General features: G+C 37.7%; 3 protein-coding genes across 3 annotated transcripts in view; 1 reads left to right on the top strand and 2 right to left on the bottom strand.

The window, feature by feature from the left end:
* Positions 1-1,396: 1,396 nt before the first annotated feature.
* On the bottom strand, positions 1,397-4,844 carry LOC121377592. The gene is made up of 4 exons (XM_041505652.1): positions 4,648-4,844; positions 3,513-3,525; positions 2,996-3,195; positions 1,397-1,698 (listed from the first exon to the last, which is right to left on the bottom strand). The coding sequence occupies exons 1-4, from the start codon at positions 4,692-4,694 to the stop codon at positions 1,491-1,493; spliced, it is 468 nt and encodes a 155-aa protein (XP_041361586.1). The 5' UTR covers positions 4,695-4,844; the 3' UTR covers positions 1,397-1,490.
* An 8,353-nt stretch (positions 4,845-13,197) lies between these two features.
* On the bottom strand, positions 13,198-16,584 carry LOC121377911 (coiled-coil domain-containing protein 97-like). Its single transcript, XM_041506007.1, has 3 exons — positions 16,459-16,584; positions 15,599-15,838; positions 13,198-13,287 (listed from the first exon to the last, which is right to left on the bottom strand). The coding sequence occupies exons 1-3, from the start codon at positions 16,582-16,584 to the stop codon at positions 13,198-13,200; spliced, it is 456 nt and encodes a 151-aa protein (XP_041361941.1).
* Positions 16,585-18,595: 2,011 nt separating this feature from the next.
* The window catches only part of LOC121377912 (TPR and ankyrin repeat-containing protein 1-like), a 36,880-nt gene continuing 33,903 nt past the window's right edge, over positions 18,596-21,572 (top strand). Inside the window, exon 1 of the mRNA XM_041506008.1 lies at positions 18,596-18,621. Coding sequence (XP_041361942.1) covers positions 18,596-18,621 — 26 coding nt within the window. The remainder of the gene's footprint in view (positions 18,622-21,572) is intronic.

Below are 21,572 nucleotides of genomic sequence, written 5' to 3' on the forward strand. Positions count from 1 at the left end.
CTTGCGTGGGCAAATGTCCGGATTTTCGACAACCAAATGGGAAGATAACTGTAATCTGAGGCCACCTCTTGTGACAATTTAATAGGAAGATTTGTTCTACATTGTTTAACCAAGATGGCCAAGCAACTTAATATTCACGTGATGTTTCAATGACGGAAATACTGAACTCTTGGAATAAAATAGTTAACATCTCGACAAACATGACAGCAAATATTCAAGCTGTACAGTTTTGTTTCTTTCAATACTATACATCGATGTTTTTAAAGCACTTCGTTCAACTTTCTTATGTCAAGCAAAATGTGATTGTGCATTCGAGATAAACAGAAAGTTGCGTGTGACATACGGTAATAAATACAGAAATGGTGAAAAAAACATAGTGCGGTATGTGGACCTACCAAAGTATACGCTTGTTTACCTTCATGGTAAAATATAGAAAATTACAGCTCAATATCTTGAGGCATTACGAAACAATGTCTGGAAAACATTTTTTTTTTTTGTATCTGCTAAGTTCAAGGGTTATAACTCTATGAAAAATGTGTAAATCGCCGTGAACGTTAAACGTGATCTGTAAGAGTACATGATAAATTTCAGCTCATTATTTTGAGGCATTGCAAAAAGAAATCCGGAAAACCAATTTTTGTATCTTCTAAGTTCAAGGGCAAACTTGATCTATAACAGTACATGTTAAAGTCATACACACAATTTCTGACAGGGAGACAAAAAGGTTATATTTTTGTTTAACAAAACCACTAGAGCACATTGATTATTAATCATCGGCTACTAGATGTCAAACATTTGATAATTTTGACATTTAGTCTTAGTTAACCCGCTACGTTTTTCCATTAGTAGCAAGTGATCTTTTATATGCACCATCCCACAGACAGGATAGCACACACCACGGCCTTTAATATACCAGTCGTGGTGAGACAGACAGACAAAGAAATAGGTGTACGGACCCCGATTTTTATACGGGGACAGGCAGATTTTTACCCGAATTAAACGAACATGGATAACAATAACTATTCATATTAGCATTACTACCGAACAGCTGTATAGGGTTGTAAACGAATCACTACGCATCTTTACATGGATTAAAACTAATTTTGCAGGTAGAATGATGGAAATAAATGGTAAAATGGTCTCAGGTTAGCATAGTTTGCTTGAATATCTCTATAATGTTTGCCTCAATTTGAGGTTTTGCTCCCGCACTAGGGGGCAATTACCTCCACTCTCTCCCCCACCCCCTCCCCCACCCCCTTATATAAATAGACAGTCTGACACATGGACAGACACACAGACAGACAGACAGAAGGACGGAGATGAAACCTATAGTCCCCTCCGATTAGACAAATAACTCAATGTCCACAACTTTGACATTGCTTATTTCTGAGGACAATAAAACAGACAAATAAACTGACACAAATTTTCTAATGTTTCTATTAAAATTCGTCAAGTATTTTCGCACTAAATACAAATCGACCAAAGCTACGTCAGCCGACTAGCGGTTCGTACATCAGCGTTCGGCATCTGTGGTAGCAGGATGGGCTCTTATCATTTATGGAGCAGAATTTGGCGTCACAAGTCACGTGACTCTGGTCGCCGGGATGCGTGGGCGACTGTGTCGATGTCACAGAGAAGGAGAAGAGGCTCTCTACGTCACTGAGTAGCAATATGTGAGTTGACAGGTTCACTTCACACCTGTAACAAAGGAAATGAATGTTAAACCACACCCCAGCACATTGTTTAATGAAAGCCAATCGACTCTCTATGTCACTGAGTAGCGAGATGTGAGTCGACCGGTTCACTTCACACCTGAAACAAAGGAAATGAATGTTAAACCACACCCCAGCACATTGTTTAATGAAAGCCAATCGACTCTCTACGTCAATGAGTAGCGATATGTGAGTCGACCGGTTCACTTCACACCTGAAACAAAGGAAATGAATGTTAAACCACACCCCAGCACATTGTTTAATGAAAGCCAATCGACTCTCTATGTCACTGAGTAGCGAGATGTGAGTCGACCGGTTCACTTCACACCTGAAACAAAGGAAATGAATGTTAAACCACACCCCAGCACATTGTTTAATGAAAGCCAATCGACTCTCTACGTCACTGAGTAGCGATATGCGAGTCGGCCGGTTCACTCTCTACGTCACTGAGTAGCGATAAGAGTCGATCGGTTCACTTCATACCTGAAACAAAGGAAAGTAATGTGGATTTTTTTATTTTTTTTACACATGGCCGAGAGAAACAAGAGAGACAGAGAGAGACAGGTGAAGAAAGATAGACGGAGGGAGAGAGAGGTAGACAGTGAGGCAGAGAGACAGATAAACCAAATCAAGATGGCGAGAGAGAGAGAGAGAGAGAGAGAGAGAGAGAGAGAGAGAGAGAGAGAGAGAGAGAGAGAGAGAGAGAGAGAGAGAGACTGAGAGAGATGGGGAGGGAGGGAGAGTGATATATATATATAGATATATATATATATATATATATATATATATATATATATATATATATATATATATATATATATATATATATATATATATATATATATATATATATATGGAGAGACAGTAAAACTCGTCCCCATAACCATTACTTGTCAGAGGTATGTGTATTTTTTTTTTTTTTAAAACAACAACAAAAAACCCAACAAAACAACAACGCACCAAAAAGTGTGGTATTAAAAGCACCAAGATGACTAGAAACCCATCGGATTAACGGAAATGGATAATCTAAACACCAAGTTGACTAGAAACCCATCGGATTAACGGAAATGGATAATCTAAACACCAAGATGACTAGAAACCCATCGGATTAACGGAAATGGATAATCTAAACACCAAGATGACTAGAAACCCATCGGATTAACGGAAATGGATAATCTAAATAATAAAATCTAAGTAATGTCTTATTTCAATTAACACATAAAAAAATATGCGGTAGTGTCTAAAATCTAGTGTTTATTACTTTATAAAAGCAATGTACGTACACGTTCTTAATTAAAACACGACTGTCAGACCCGTCTCCAACCACGTAGCAATTCTTCAAGATCATCTTCAGTGCAGTTTGGTCTTTCGGACTCACTCTGACGTAGACAAGACCAGGCATCAACACCGGAAGTGAACCTACCGGAAGTGGATGCATGTACCCTTGATCGCTGTACAGAGACACGAATACCGGCGTGTATTCCTAAACAAATATAACAAAACAGAGAAAAAATAAAAACGAAACTGTGTGTATCGTAACGATTTCAAAGGGTATTAAACATTGCTTGTAAGAATATGCTAACACATTATGGACTGAGATTTATTTTATTTATAATATTTATTTTATCTTAGATTTAACTAAATGTTAAAGAACCATGTATGCTTTTATACACCTCATGACTAATAATTATGAATGTAAGAGATAAAATAAAACTGCCAATTATGCTGAGATGTCTCAAAATTATAGTTCCATTTCCAACTGTTTGTAATAGGGTTATATTAAAGCCAAAATATACTTACACAGGCGAAGAACCTGAAATTGTAATATTTGGTTATGGACAATACCAAACAAAACCTGGGTTTTAGATATACAATCATAATGTACATACACAGTATATAAACCTATATACTGTCAAAAAGGTCTTAATGTGCATTGTTCAGCTTAAAATGTTCACGAAATAGAAAATAAATGTTAACTTTGTTAACTCCAAGTAAAGAGTAACCTTGTTAAAACCAACAGTAAGCATAAGTTTGGACAAAATCATTCAACTTTGAATATAACTATAAAAGTTTTGAAACAAAACAAATAACATTTCCCATATTTGAAAAATACAGTTTTAAAATGTTTGCGATGCTTATTAATGGTTTCCATTTCATCAGCTGCAAATCTACTGTTCATGGCCGGATGTGACATCTAGTAGTATTCATAACTAATCAATTGAACATAATATTATTTATTTTCAAAATATTACCATTTCAGATGTGAGTATCAATATTTCCTCCCTTCTTCCTCCAGTTTAGATGACGGAATTGATATAAATATGCTGGGGCAGGTGTTAGTGTCAATGTCAGAGATCGCTACATAATTTAAAAACATTAAACAGTAGTTGTTAATAGGGTCTCCATGAGTCCAAAATATTGGACTTGATTACTCAAGGGTCAAACTCGACCCAGACCCGAGTACCCGACACTTACACTAGATGATAATGTGACTAAGGAATAAAGTAAAATAGTATTACGTATCTTAATTCCAGCGCTGAACATGGATGTCAAATCATGTCATTGTATTGCACACATTCTCACAGCCCTGTAATGTAACCAGCGGCAAGCATATCGCAAAATGATGTATAAAATATAATTAAATGAGAATGATCTTCCTTGCACAGTGCTTGAACCTTAATTGGATATAGGTACGTTAATATTTACAGTGATAGAAATAATCCCGGACATGAATCTTTCCTGATGAACGCTGTCATGTACTGTGCAAATGTACATACCTGTAATCGATGGTTTTATCGTTCCCAGACAGGAATCTTTCCTGATGAACGTTGTCATGTACTGTACAAACATACATACCTGTAATCGAAGGTTTTATTGTTTTCAGACATAAATCTTTCCTGATGAACGCTGTCACGTACTGTACAAATGTACATACCTGTAATCGATGGTTTTATCGTTCCCGGACATGAATCTTTCCTGCATAATCTGGAGGAACTCAGACCGCAGGATATTTTTTTCAGTCTCCGATATCTTAGGTTTAGCATCTTCTGACGAGTCACATGGTTGTTCCTGCGTGTCTTCTGGAAGTACGATATGGCATTTAAAGAGTTACTTGATAAATGATTGTGCGTGTGTCTGTGTCTGTCTGTATGTGTCTTTCTGTGTGTCTGTGTCTCTGTGTGTGTATGTGTGTGTGTGTCTCTATGTGTGTGTGTGTGTGTGTATGTGTGTGTGTGTGTGTGTGTGTGCAATATGAACAATTTTATGGTAAAAGAAAAGAAAAGAAAAAGAGTGCAGTAAGGACACTGTTTGTATTTTCGTCCTTCATTTAATACTGATCATAAATCTCGCACCGCTTTTTTAAATGTCGAGTGTATCATGCACCAACAGATTCCTACAGTGATAAAAGCAAATTACAAATTATTACAGATCTGGATTGTAGTATAAACCTTTAAAATAATTACATATTAGTTACATGTGTAGACCACAATAAAAACATCCTACATTTTTATCTCCGCCGAGCTCTAGGATTAAACCCAGAGAATGTGTTTTTGTTTGATCCCTTAATCATATTTATACATGTACATGATCCCTTAATCATATTTATACATGTACATGATCCCTTAATCATATTTATACATGCATGTACATGATCCCTAATCATATTTATACATGTACATGATCCCTTAATCATATTTATACATGCACGCGATCCCTTAATCATATTTATACATGCACGTGATCCCTTAATCATATTTATACATGTACATGATCCCTTAATCATATCTATACAGGTACGTGATCCCTTAATCACATTTATACAGGTACGTGATCCCTTAATCACATTTATACACATACGTGATCCCTTGATCACATTTATACAGGTACGTGATCCCGTAATCATATTTATACATGTACATGATCCCTTAATCATATTTATACATGTACCTGATCCCTTAATCATATATGTATACATGTACATGATCCCTTGATCATATTTATACATGTACATGATCCCTTAATCATATTTATTCACGTACATGATCCCTTAATCATATTTAAACATGTACATGATCGATCCCTTAATCATTATACACGTGTGTGATCCCTTAATCATATTTATACACGTACGTGATCCCTTAATCATATTTATATACATGTACGTGATCCCTTAATAACGTACATTATCCCTTATGATGCTCAATGTGTCGTATTTCTGATGTCTTAAATTATAAAATAAAAAATAACATATTGTATCCCCGCTAAGATTATTAAAAATATTTGGATGGAAATCTAGGATTTTTATTTTACTATGGTCTTATGGATCAATTACTTCAAAATGACATGACCTAGAAATGCTATTTTACTACCAGTTTATTCAGTGGTCATTCTAAAAGAGCAGGGGTCTAATTCACTAAACTCTCGCAACTGTGCGATCTCGCAGTGCAATGCTAAAAGACTTGCAAAGAGGATGTTTTGTTGTCTAACAGAGCCTAAGAGACATTTGTGAATTAGGCCCCAGGAGTGTTAAAAAAAAAAAAAAAAATTAATTACTTATTAACACCAGACAAATTATAGGAGATTTTAGCAAGCACGCGACTCTCCCAGTCTCGTCTAAAAAGTTCCAACCGTGTGTGTATATATACATGTGTTTACTATTAAGTAGGGGCCTGAGTGCATGCATGTAACCTCCCAACTCTGAAGCTGAGGTAAGCCTCACTTCCCCCACCCACCCACTATTAAAAGGCAAATTAACTCTCTTTACCCATGCACCCCAGTTGATAGCATCTTCCAATGCAGGGCTCAAACTTAACGATGGCACCGACGTTGTTTGAGATATAAATTGCCATAGGAAGAAAGCATCACCGAGGGCACAAAAGGTGTACATTATCTGCAAATAGTAGGCCTCTGAGAACTGAACATTTGCGTAAACCATTCATGGGTTAGACGAAAACAAATTCATGTAACCCTCTTTTCGTTTTTATGTAACCCGTCATGAACATGTAAATGATGTCATAAATTCAATGCACGAACGAAAAATTGGTTTGCAATGTCACTCGATAAGGTACATGTATAGTTTGCGTAACCCATTTTTTGTTTGCGCATTGAATTTATGATGCGGGGTTTTTGCCAGAGGGTAAAATGGGCATGTCACCATACACAAATGTTTTGCAGACTTTTTTTTAAAGGTAACCTTTTGACAAAACTAATCTTATCATTACTGTATGATTTTCTTAACCTGAACCTAAACTTAACCCATTTTCTTTCTGGGGGCCCCCCCCCCCCTACCCCCTGTTCACTGTTCAATAGCCTCATGCCCAAAAATGTCTTTCTGGCAGAAACACTGTGATATCATTTATATGGCCACGACGGGTTACGTAAAAACGAAATGGGTTACCTGAAGTTGTTTTTGAGTAACCCATAAATGGTTTATGCAAATGTTCAATTCTGAGATCCCTGATATATACACATTTATCCTGCAACCACCGTTTATACTGACAGAATATGATGACGGATAAAGCAAAGTAGCAGGATATGACTTTTGACGTCACAAGCACAGCTATATTACATTATTGCTCATTTGACCTCAAGGTCATTGTACAATGTGGATGGAATTACAGAAATAATTGCTTTTCCTCTTAACGTTTATGGTCTGCAGGATAAAGAGAATAACTAGTTAATGACGTCGGACATCTGCTTTATCCTGTTCAGGCCGGATGAGAAATTACACTCAGCAGAGCCACGTGGAATTTCCCATTCGTACTATCATAGAATAAAGCAGATACCAAACGTCATTGACTAGTTATTCTCTATGTACATGTAATGTGTAAAACAGATTACTACATGTAGTTTTAAGGAGTTCTCCCCATTGACATCTACCGTGCAAACAAATCAACTGATGCATGTATAGGTAGGTCGACCACAACAGGGCTCGAATATAAGAATGTGTGACCCACTGCATTAAAAAAAAAGAAAAAGAAGCATAGTCATAGGTGAAACAGACTACCAACAGCAGTTTAGAGCCTGTCTATGGCAATTTTATTAAAAAGCGATTTTTTCAGCAAATAAACATGACTGAAAGGTTATGTGAATACCGATTTATTGTACCAAGCAAAAATCAAAATACTGATATTTCAGTATTGAAAAATGTTTTCCACCATTTAGTAAAGCATTAATTAACAATATCTCTGACGAACACAAAATGGGTTGGGAATAAAGCAGATGAGAGCCTCGTGTATGGAATTTAATTTTATACAGATGACTTAGACTTAGATATGTTTTTAACGTGCCCATATACCTCTATGGTTTCGGGCACGCATATCCCGAGTCCGGCCTCCGATAAGATCGGTGGTCTGACTCGGGGCAGGAAAAACCTAACTAACCTATCATTTAACCAATTTTGAATTTTAAGTCCAAATTATTTAATATATCTACTTATCTTACAAATTTTAACTGCGTCCCAAAATATTTAATATCCCTAGTCTACTTCAATCATGGGCGTCATTTGGTGGGGGACAGGGGGGACATGTCCCCCCCCCCCACTTTTAGCAGTGGGGGAGGGACAGAATATCTGATGTCCCCCCCACTTTACTCTAAATAATGTTCTCAGACAGCCACAATGACCTTCATTTTTCAAAATTTTCTGGGGTGGCATGCCCCCAGACCCCCCTAGAGTCGCTTCACGCCTAGGGCGCTCGCGATTAGTCGCATAAAATATTGTTAGAACCCAATTGTCCCCCCACTTTTTCCTTGCAAATGACGCCCATGACTTCAATTAAACAATTAAATAACGCACTTTTAAATGGGGAAGTCCAAAAAATTTATATATTTTAATTAATAAAATTGCTTAGTCCCCAGAGGCATGGGAAAGGGAAAGGGGGCAAGCCCGGCCCACAGAAAAGTTATATTCAGATTAATAATAATTAGAATTAATCACCAATCATATGTCGGGCCTTGGTGTGACCAGGAGGGGAGGAGGGGGCGAGAAGGGAGGCCGGAACTTACACTAAGCCTACGGCCAAACCGCCTACGCATTATGGCCCCACCAAAAAACCCTATCCCCCGGCATCACCCCACCCCCCCCCCCCCCCCCCCCACCGTGTCCAACCGCAGCTCGATCCAGTCATGGCAACCATAAAATTATAAAAATATAAACATCACTAGGAGAGTGAGTTATTGTATTGACAGTAGAGCGGCACATAAATTTATTGAAAACTTCTTAGAATGTTGTCGAATTAATATGTTGGAAAGTTTTGCAAATAGATCCCGTCGTGGAGAGAGAAACGCATCCGGAAAGAAAGAACTGGAAACCCGAGGCGTCCCCTCGGTCCGCCCTTCGAACATGAAGATTAAGTCATTCATCAGACGCTGTGACTCTTTAATCTATAAAACCAGCGACAGAACACGAGGTATAATTAACCAGGGTACTGCCACTGGCACAGACCAGTTACTTGCCCTGTTAAATTATATATTTGTAATTAAAAATATAAAATATGGTTAAAATACTGCTAAAATATAATAAAACACATTAAATGAGCTAGCATGCCAGGTAACCTAAACCAAATTGCATTTATTAAATTTCCTTTTTTTTTTTTTAAATGTATAAACATATTAAAAACAAAACGAACTATATATACGATGCAATTTCCGGAGAGGGGAGGGGATTACTGCCAGATAAGCCCCCCCCCCCCCCCCTAAAAAAAACGAGCAACTACCACACATCAACCATACAACATAAATACATACATAACACAAAACACAAACACTACATTGATATAAAATTAAACGGATATATGGTGTATAACCGTCCAGCCCCCTTAAAAAAGAGGGGGCCGGGCTGAATCACACCATCCAATATAAAAAACCCCAAAAAAGAAATTATCTCCCTTCCTTTTTTTATTTTTTATTTAAAAAAAAAAAAAAAAAAAAAAAAAAAAAAATATTATGGGGGGGGGACGGGGCATACATTTTAAATATAAAATAAACATTAAGACAAGTTATTAAAAAATACATTTACAAGTAGCCAAAAACAATATTAAGTTAAAATAGCGTAGCCCAGCAATGACCCCAGAATAGCTACATTAACAAAGAGAGGTAAACCCAAGAGTAAAAAGAAAAAAACAAACAATCTATAAATAATACAACAGTGCCTGCAGAGCGCCGCAAAACCGATCGATACGTGGAGCACGTTGACACCAAACTCTGACCTTACTCTGACCTATGACGTCAGAGAGCAGAGTCGGCTACACACTCGAGATATCGATCGATATGCAGAACACTGAAAAAATAAATAAAATATATGGAAATTAAAAAAACAACGCCAGTGATTACCTAGAAAATAAAAATATTATAAATATTAATAATAAAGCTATCGGGGAGAGCGATATGGGGTGGGGAAATCGAAAAAAAAAATATATATATTGTTTATAAAATTCAATTCTAATTTTATCGGGCAACGGGCTGCAGTCAAATAGCCATCCCAAAGGGCATACTCTAATGGACCAAGGTGCATTTAGTAAGGGGAGTCCCGGCTAGGACCGGGATGCAAATACAAAACATTGCACCCCGGAACCCAACCGGAACTTACCGAATGCCACTTTGGGACCTGTCATCTGCTACCCACTCAGCCCGACTCCGCATTATATTTGATTGTATTAAAAAATAAATTGTGTAATTAATAAATTAATTATTAAAATATTTACATTTGTCTCCATCACATAGGCCATTATTAACCTATCTATTATTAATTTATCAGGGTTTAATAAAAAAAATTAATTAATTTTTTTTTTTTTTTTTTAGTAAATTAAAAACATTTTTTAATTCTATTATTCTTATATTTGTTACAGTGGAATAAATAATGATTCATATCCTCTGTAACATTGCAATGGGTGCAGTTAGAACTATTGGTTTTTTTCATTTTAAATTTATATTTGATTTAATGCATCTGAAACACCCATACGTAGTCTAGCTATTATTTTAATGGATTTAATATTAAAAGATGTAGGACCTTGTGAGGAGACAATAGGTTTAATATTTGCGTGCCATGCTCTCGTCCTATGGTTCCAGTCTGTTTGCCATAGGCGGTCAATGCATGGCACTATAATTGAATAAATTTCACCATAATTATATTTAATTTTAATTTTAACTTCCTCATCCAAAACAGCTCTTTTAGCACACTGATCTGCCATTTCATTTCCATGGATACCGACATGTGCCGGAACCCATTCAAAGACGACTTCAACCCCTATTTGTATAATTTTGTTGTAGAAGCTGATAATATTTTTAACAATTTCAGGCCTAACACTGTGGGAGCCATCTATAGCATTAAGGGCACTCAAGCTGTCAGATAATACTATAAATTTATTTTGGTCGTCCAGTTTATCATGGTTGTTTAATATCCACACCAGGGCATATTGTATAGCCAACAGCTCCGTGGTGTAGACAGAAACATTATAAGTCAGTCTGGCTCTATAATAACTATATCCATTTAATTCTTTGACGGCGAAGACCATACCAGTTCTACCAGTTATGGGGTTTTTGGAGCCGTCTGTATAAATTTGTAGATAATATTTATATTTCTCCCCCATAATAATTCTAAAAAGAGTATTTTTAAATACTGGTAGGTCTATTTGTGCTAATTCATTTTTAATATACAGATGAAATTAGCAGGTGAGCCTTAACTCGGGCATGCATTTAAAGATGATAATACTGAATATACTGCTCAATATTGGTATCAGTATTGGTATTGTTTCAGTACCAAATACCGTACCGATACCAAGGTAAATCACCCCCAAAATACCAAACCTCAAATTTCAATACCGCCCAGCTCTATAGAATGCACATCATGTGTATACATTTTGCAGTTACTGAGAAGCTTTACTGCATGTCGGCAGTAATTTATATTCATCAGCACATAAGTGCTGTTGGTGATGCTCCCTACCGATGGCAGTTTGTATCTCAACTATGGCAACTGCCGTCGTTAAGTTCGATCCCTGCTAAAATATTTTTCCTTTAACCTCCATCGTGCCAGAGCACTGTTATACAATATTGTCAGTATACCACTTCCACGGATCCTATCAGTTGGTACTAAATATACCAAAAGTTTGTTTTATTTAACGACGCCACTAGAGCACATTAATTGTTTATCTTATCGTCGGCTATTGGACGTCAAACATATGGTCATTCTGACACTGTTTTTTAGAGGAAATCCGCTGTCGCCACATAGGCTACTCTTTTACGACAGGCAGCAAGGGATCTTTTATTTGCGCTTCCCACAGCCAGGATAGCACAAACCATGGCCTTTGTTGAACCAGTTATGGATCACTGGTCGGTGCAAGTGGTTTACACCTACCCATTGAGCCTTGCGGAGCACTCACTCAGGGTTTGGAGTCAGTATCTGGATTAAAAATCCCATGCCTCGACTGGGATCCGAACCCAGTACCTACCAGCCTGTAGACCGATGGCCTAACCACGACGCCACCAAGGCCGGTCCTAAATATACAAGTCACTTCAAAACCAATTGATGGATTATTTGATGGATTATTTAATAGGTCAACCTACTTGTAATCATCAAAGAAATATTCCAAAAGGCATATCAGAATTTTGTATTATTTGATGAGGAACTACATGTACTTCCTAAACTGGACTATGATAAGCTGCTACAACAAATAATGAGACAACAAATGGTGGCGTATAAACTTTGCTTTGTTTAACAATACCACTGGAGCACATTGATTAATTAATCATTGGCTATTGGATGTCAAACATTTGGTAATTCTGACTTGTATAGTCATCAGAGGAAAAGTAAAGTTTGTTTTATTTAACGACGTCACTAGAGCACATTGATTTTTAATCTTATCATCGGCTATTGGACATCAAACATATGGTCATTCTGACACTGTTTTTAGAGGAAACCCGCTGTCGCCACATAGGCTACTCTTTTTTTACGACAGGCAGCAAGGGATCTTTTATTTGCGCTTCCCACAGGCAGGATAGCACAAACCATGGCCTTTATTGAACCAGTTATGGATCACTGGTCGGTGCAAGTGGTTTACACCTACCCATTGAGCCTTGCGGAGCACTCACTCAGGGTTTGGAGTCGGTATCTGGATTAAAAATCCCATGCCTCGACTGGGATCCGAACCCAGTACCTACCAGCCTGTAGACCGATGGCCTGCCACGACGCCACCGAGGCCGGTCTCATCAGAGGAAACCCGCTACATTTTTCCTAATGCAGCAAGGGATCTTTTATATGCACTTTGCCACAGACAGGAAAGCACATACCACGGCCTTTGTCCAGTTGTGGGGCACTGGTTGGAACAAGAAAACCCCCAAATCAGCTGAATGGATCCACTGAGGTGGTTCGAACCTGCGACACAAGCACCTGAAGCAATCACTCAACCGAATGAGCTAACCCCCCCCCCCCCCCCCCCCACCCCCATGGTGGTGTATAGTGTCTATATATGCATGTTAAACTGACATTATTTTAATTGAGAAACAAGAGATAAATAATCAAGCATGTGAAACCTTTTTCTTCTTCCTCCTCGCTTTCCTCCTCTTCCTCTGTCTGTCCCTCCTAAAGAACAATAACAGAAACAAAACAATGAGTAATTTAGACACAGATCACAACCAAACAACTTTAAAAAAAAATGTTTTGTTCAACGACACCACAAGAGAACATTCATTAATTAATAATTAGCTACTGAATGTCAGACATTTGGCAAGGAAACCTGCTACATTTTTCTATTAGTAGCGACAGATCTTTTATATGCACCATCTCACAGACAGGACATCAGCACATACCATGGCCTTTGATAAACCAATTATGTGCACCAGCTGGAATGAGAAATAACCCAAAGTGCTCAGCAACAGGGATCAATCCTAGACCAACTGAGCATCAGGCGAGTGCCTTACCACTGGGCTACGCCCCACCCCAAAACAACTTTAAATACAAGTTATCATGGAAGTAAATATTAAAAAGTGCCATTTTCAGTTTACAAGTACCATTTTTGTCCACTACACCTGGAGAAGACAATAGAAGAAGTGTATTTTGTTTAACGACACCACTAGAGCACCATTAAGTTATTAACCATCAGCTATTGGATGTCAAACATTTGGTAATTTTTACATATAGTCTTAGAGAGGAAACCCGCTACATTTTTTCCATTAGAAGCAAGGGATCTTTTATATGCACCATCCCACATAGAGGATAGCACATATCATGACCTTTGATATACTAGTTGTGGTGCACTGGCTGGAACAAGAAATAGCCCAATGGGCCCACCGACGGTAATCTGTCCCAGACCAACCGTACATCAAACAGACACTTTACCACTGGGCTACGTTCCACCCCACCCCCAAGAAGACAATAGATTACTGTTGCCACTTGTCAAGGACGTCATTAAAAGCCGGCAGTAGGCAACTTTTCACCACCTTTTTAATAAATTGTTATCAGGTACACAATTACAAAGAATTGCAAACTGAATGTTGACACTGTACATATCTAATTTGTACTTGGGGTTCAAAATGTTTCAAAACATTCACTTGCCACAGGGCATACCGTACATGTGCCAATCAGATATCCTTTTGCTCCATATATTTTCCACTTGCCCATACTTCTTAAGGTAATAAATAGTATCACTGTACTTCATGTTGAACAACATTAGAAAAATTAATAAAGTCAAGGCCTACAGAGCATACTTGAGAATGTGTATGTGTTTGTGTTAGTGGGGAGGGACATCAGGGGTGCAGAAAGTACTCGCCCACTCGCCAAATGCGAGTAAACATTCTGACGGATGAGTTAGAAAATGCAACTACCGGCCCTACGGTCTATCTGTCTTTTTTATTTCGTTTGCTATGTGATGTTGATCACTTACCATGTGTTATTAATAATATTTCATCAATACATTTATATATAGTACCATCTGAACTGAAGACACTGTATATTATAATTGTTAATAATATATTGTTCTATAGACTGGAGGACTAGTAAAAATTCTGGTCGGCTAGTAAATTTTAGTTGGTTTTGGTCCGGCAGGCTAGTGAAATATTTTCCATTTTTGCAACCCTGGACACTGTCGGTGCGATAACTCAGAAGATTTGAAGTTTGTTGATTCAAAGGGACCGAAGCTGTAAGAAGGCATTTCCCGCCTTCTGAGCACATTAACAGGGAAATGATTTGGGAGAGGGGTGGGGAGGCATGTGTGCAGACATTATGCAGGATGGGTCTAGACTGTGGCCAGCAAAGTTTGAAAATTATGCTCCTGAGAAAGAAAAAAAACAAAACAATTGCTTTGAGCAAGGTAATTTTGAAACCCTGGAGTTGTGGCATTTCATGGTCTTTGGTTCACAACTATGAACATAAAAATTCTTAAATTTACATAAAAAACTTAACATAATTTCAAAGTAAAAGCCATATTGGTCTCGAATATACAAAATTTAGACATGTACAGTACACCAGGGAGAAACCGGCCTCGGTGGCGTCGTGGTTACTAGTAGGCCATCGGTCCACAGGCTGGTAGGTACTGGGTTCGGATCCCAGTCAAGGCATGGGATTTTTAATCCAGATACCGACCCCAAACCCTGAGTGAGCGCTCCGCAAGGCTCAATTGGTAGGTGTAAACCACTTGCACCAATCAGTGATCCATAACTGGTTCAACAAAGGCCATGGTTTGTGCAATGGGGGCATGTGTCACCCCACTTTGTGGGAGCAGCAATGTTTCTTATATATCTATATACATGTATGTGTGTGTGCCCCCATTTTTTGGCACCATCCTATGCCTGTGATGAAGAAAATCTTTAAAACAGACATAAAAATCTTCATACCCTTGTTACTTACAAGTGTAAAAACGTTTTACACTACAGATTTTTTTTTTATCGTACCGTACCTCTTTTTGCTTCAGAATTTCATACCAGGCGTTCTCTCTCAGCTGGTCCATGTGTTTCAAAAGCACCGAGGAAAATCTCAGATCCGACTTGTCGACTTTATCCTGGATGTCTTCCTCCGTCAGATACTGTCCCACCATTTGATTATAGAGCCAGGGATCTCGCCACTTCATCTCGTCCTCGCTGAAATACTCCCCACCTGCCTTCAGGTAGCAGCGAAGTAAATCATAACACACTGTCCACTATATTAACATAAATTTAAAAAAATAGAAAAAGATAATTTTCCCAGGTGAATCACACATGTAGTGATGATGGCCAGTCCTTGTTTTGTGCAGCAAGTATGTCTGAACTGGGTGATGTCAACCTAAATCTGGAAATAATCTCTTATTTTTGGAGGCACCCCCCATTTTGCCATTTCACGGCTGCTAGGAAGTCTCTCCACCCCGACCATGTATTCATACTCGGTATGTACAAATCACTCATGGAAAGTGAGATCTCATTCAACACAACTGTGCACCATAAATGTAGGTGCAATTCCTGTCAAAGATCCAATTTCTTACCTATTTTCAAACTCATAAATTATTTTATTCAAATAGGGGGTGTATTTTAAAAGCACTATCTTCGTGGGCAACACGACGCTCATTGGTCAATTTACTTCTCTGCAACCATCAGCTCCTGCATTGCTGCATACCTCCGATTATTTACGATCTTCCTGTTCAAGATTTCATTGTGCTGTTTCTCGATTTCCGTGAGATAAAAATTTACTTCATACGTATTACGATGCTCAGCAAAGTATGGAAGATCCTCAGCAAAGTATGGAAGATCCTCGGGGAGTAGGTAACTGCCAAATCGGGACAGAAACAAGGGCAGGTTCGTTCATCTTTAAAATATCGGACGTGATTTCAAGTTTTTCTTTCGGCATCAGATCCGGCTCGTCTCTCTGCTGGTGTTTGAAGTGAGCGTCCGACCGTGCGATTCGGTCAAGCATGTTCGTTCATAGCAGTTCCAGATGAGTGTCCGTATTTTCAGACTTCACCTCAAGATGTGAATTTTCAACTGAATAATCATCGGCATAAACATCCATTGTCATGAATCTGAAATTTTTTAAACTCTGTGAAGAAGAAGGAAGGAAATGTTTTATTTAATGACGCACTCAACACATTTTATTTACTGTTATATGGCGTCGGACATATGGTTAGGGACCACACAGATATTGAAAGAGGAAGGAAGGAAATGTTTTATTTAACGATGCATTCAACACATTTTATTTACGGTTATATAGCGTCAGACATAGAGTTAAGAACCACACAGATATTGAAAGAGGAAACCCGCTGTCACCACTTCACGGGCTACTCTTTTCGATTAGCAGCAAGGGATCTTTTATATGCACCATCCCACAGACATGATAGTACATACCACGGCCTTTGTTGCACCAGTTGTGGAGCACTGGCTGGAACGAGAAATAGCCCAATGGGTCCATCGACGGGGATCGATCCTAGACCGACTGCGCCTTAAGCGAACGCTAAAAATACCACTGGGCTACGTCCCGCTGTGAATGATTATACATGAAATAGGATTCATTGAGATGGCGGGATACTTATAAAAGGAGGTGGAAGTTTTAATTTCCAACTAGGAAGTAATTAAAGTTAAAATTTGTTTAGTGTAACAACGCCACTAGAGCACATTGATTTATTAATCAGTCAGGCTGGTAGAATACTGTTTTAATTTGCAAGTATGAATATATTAATTAAAGTTTGTTTAGTTTAACAACACCACTAGAGCACACTGATTTATTAATCAGTCAGGCTGGTAGAATACAGTTTTAAAGCTGCAGTCCCTGGAATATTTTTATTATTTAAGTTTATAGAATAGATGATTCAGTTCTGTTTGGTACATAAAAGGTCCACCACATCGCTATAGTTTCGCAACGCTCGCTTATCTGCATTATCTAGGTCAACTACAAACGCAATGGCCAGCTTTGTTTTTCTTCATTTAGTGGGATGCCAGTAGAACTGGGACTTTACGTGATTTCCAAAACATATTTATATCCAGGGGTCGGTGGGGGATTTGCCTTGCAATTTTTACAGTGGCCAGCGGTTAGCAAATGCGTTACATGCAAGTGGTGTGTTAATAATTACATAATGCTCTAGGGATAGAGGAAGAGGGTGTTGTGTTCGATTTACGTAACATTTTTCAAGACTATATGTTATTTTTATTCATTACTTAGACCTAAAAAGGTGTTTTTTGGAAATGCGCGGTCAGTCTAAGATTGATTCCCATCGGCAGGTATATAAAAAGCCATGGTATGCAATATCCTGTCTGTGGGATGGTACATATAAACGATCCCTTGCTAAAAAAAAAATGTAGCGGGTTTCCAAGGCACGTGTGCAGGGATTTCAGTGGGGTTGGGGTTATAGACTGTGTTGAGCGAAGATTACATGGGGCCATGATCCCCCAGAAAATATATTTCAATTTTTTAAAGCTTGGGCAAGTAAGGGTTTCAACCTCCAATACCCTCCCCCTGCACATGCACCCGATTCCTCTCTAAGATTACATGTCAAAATTACCAAATGTTTGACATCCAATAGCAGATGATTATTAAATCAATATGCTCCAACATTGATGTCCTTAAACTAAAAAAATCTAACTTTACTCTTTCCAATGAAAGAATATTTATTTGAATTTGTCGATTTTAACACAAGTAAACATTCATTGTCTACTTTAGTATATTTTATTTTAAAAATATATACATGATCAATGTGTTACTAGCATACAAACTAAACTTTGAAAGTTCTACTAACACTTTATAAAATAATAATTCTGAAATAGGAACATATGATTGTCGATAAGACGTTGTCAAGATCAAACTGGTTTTAACTAAACGTTCTTCGTACAGTGCAAGAGTTCTCAGTTAATTTTTTGAGACGAACCATACAATTTGAAATCGGCAAACGCACATGTTAACTGACAACAGGCTGTCGTTTGTGCTTTGCCGAGCAATGGCGGCACAGGAGACGAAGCTAGCGTATACTTTTGACAATCTCTGTTCATAGCTAACAAACACCTATTTTTTAAAAGTGCATTTGAGCTTGTATTTCATATTTGTACATGATGTTATAATATGGTAACCAGAGACTAACTTTAATTTGCAAGTATGAATATATTAATTAAAAGTTTGTTTAGTGTAACAACGCCACTAGAGCACATTGATTTATTAATTAAAGTTTGTTTAGTTAACAACACCGCTAGAGCACATTGATTTATTAATTAAAGTTTGTTCAGTTAACGACACCACTAGTAAACATTGATTTATTAATCAGTCAGGCTGGTAGAATACCGTTTTAATTTCTAAGTATGAATATAGTAATTACAGTTTGTTTAGTGTAACAAAGCCACTAGAGCACATCGATTTATTAATCCTGATGGCAACATCAGTCAGGCTGGTAGAATACTATTTTAATTTCCAAGAATGAATCTAGGGTAACTAAAGTTAAAGTTTGTGTAGATTAACGACACCACTAGAGCACATTGATTTACTAATCATCGGCTATTGGATGTCAACATTTGATAATTCCGACAGTCTTAGAGAGGAAGCCTGTTACATGGGTCCATTAATTAGTAGCAAGGGCTTTTTATATGCACCATCCCACAGACAGGATAGCACATACCACAACCTTTGATATGCCACTTGTGGTGTACAGGCTGGAACGGGAAATAGCCCAATGTGTCCACTGCTGAGGATTGATCCTATATATAGACTGACTGGACATCACGAGAAGGAAGGAAATGTTTTATTTAACGACGCACTCAACACAGTTTATTTACAGTTATATGGCGTCGAACATATGACTATGGACCACACAGATATTGAAGAGGAAACCCGCTGTCGCCACTCCATGGGCTACTCTTTTCGATTAGCAGCAAGGGATCTTTTATAAGCACCATCCCATAGACAGGATAGCATATACCACGGCCTTTGATGTACCAGTCGTGGTGCACTGGCTGGAGCAAGGTAAGCCCAATGGGCCCACTGATGGGGATCGATCCCAGACCGACCACACATCGAGAGAGCGCTTTACCACTGGGCTACATTCCGCCCACAGACATCAGGTGAGTGCTTCACCAATGCACTACGTCCTGCTCCTATATTAATACAGGAAGCAGGCTGATGTTTACGAAGAGCTACAATTTACAAATGTGTCGTTGACACTTTGATATAATATAATTACAAGATAAAGATTGAACTGACACGTCACTGCGTATTACAGGCATACTGTCACAGATTTAAGGACCTTATTTCTCTTTTAATGAATAATAAATCAAAATTACACTATTTTCACAGACCAAATCTAGCTATTGCATCACTTTAACTACACCATGATGGCGTGAAATCCATGTCTACCCTCTCAGCAATATTAGTTTTTGAATTATGGACCATTGCCAAAATTCAATTTTTTTTTTTTAAATGTCATTAATAAGTGGAGTATGGTGGTTACGTAGATGGTTGAATAAAGTACATTTAGGGACAAATTAAATGTATATATTTTTAAGTAATACTTTGTTAGGCCACGTAATAGGTCAGTAGTCTGTGACAATATGCCTTTAACTAAACTGTCATCCCCTTACAACCCCATTGTTCTTAATCGTGTACGTGTCATTGGCGTGTTAACTGTTGCGTCACTTTTATTCAGTGCTAGCTCTCAGTCAGCAGAACATTTCACGAAATTATCTATCAAACTTCAAAAATAGCAGAAACCCAGTTATTGTGTAACAAAATATCAATTATTAAAAGAAATTATTTTGCCAAATGAAAATAAAATTCGCCAATTGTTTTAAAAATTCACAAGTGTCAGAGCTAGCCCTGTAAAGAATCTTACAGCATATTGCAGGGCTCGAAACCGCCCGTGGCCAGGTCGCCAAATGCGACCAATGGCCTGTTTGGATGACTTAAATATTTTTAAAATAATGGCATTAGTCGCCCAAATAATATTATCTTCTTTAGAGCTATAACATATGAGCTACTATTAATATTTGTATTCCACATTAAAATCTTGCACGTGGTTCGCTTACTATAATTTCCGAAGAAGCATTATTTTTTGGGCCACCATATTTTTTAGCATGTTTCAAACCCTGATATTGGCAAACAAAAGAAATAACAAACTAATCATTAAAATTTACTTACAATCCTGAGTTGCAAACATGTTAGTGGTAAAACTGCCGTGGAAAATTCTATGGACATTATTTTTTCACTGTATTTTTTTTGCCGTGGTAAATGTTTTAATTGCAAACAGGTTGTGCCTTATTTTGCATGTTTCTAATCGGTCATCATACTATAACACAACTCCTGAAAGTTTTGTGGGATTATTTTACAAAAACATGACACCACTAACATTTCTTTATTGCGTTAGTACTGTAACTGTTACATTAAAGGGACATTCCCGAGTTTGCGGCATTGTAAGATGTTTCCGACTAATAAAATATTTCTACGATTAAACTTACATATTAAATATATGTTTTTGTTTAGAAGATCAGTGTCTGTATATTCAATGTGTTTCTGGTCGTCTTAATATTTGTAAGAAGCCCAAACTGGATTTTGTTTTCAAATAATTTCGTATGTATGAAAAAACATATTTTAGGAAATAAAATGAAATTTTACCTAGTACAAATATTAGAACGATCAGAAACATGTTTCATATAAAGCCACTAATATTTTATGCAGAACACTATGTTTGATATATGATTACAATCGTTAAAAAGTCTCTGTTAGTCGATAACATCTTTAAAAATGCAGCAGACTCAGGAATGTCCCGTTAAGAGAGCTTTCTGACCTTAGTTCATACAGATTAACTTTGGCTACAAGTGCAAGCACTGCTTGCACTTGTAGCCAAAGTTAATCTTGATGAACTATTCTGACCTATGCCCTCAAAAAAATGTCCACTGGTCTAGGCCAAATAGCCTTGCGCTCTAATTTGCCGA

Source organism: Gigantopelta aegis, chromosome 7, assembly GCF_016097555.1.
Source record: "Gigantopelta aegis isolate Gae_Host chromosome 7, Gae_host_genome, whole genome shotgun sequence".
NCBI lineage: Eukaryota > Metazoa > Mollusca > Gastropoda > Neomphalida > Peltospiridae > Gigantopelta > Gigantopelta aegis.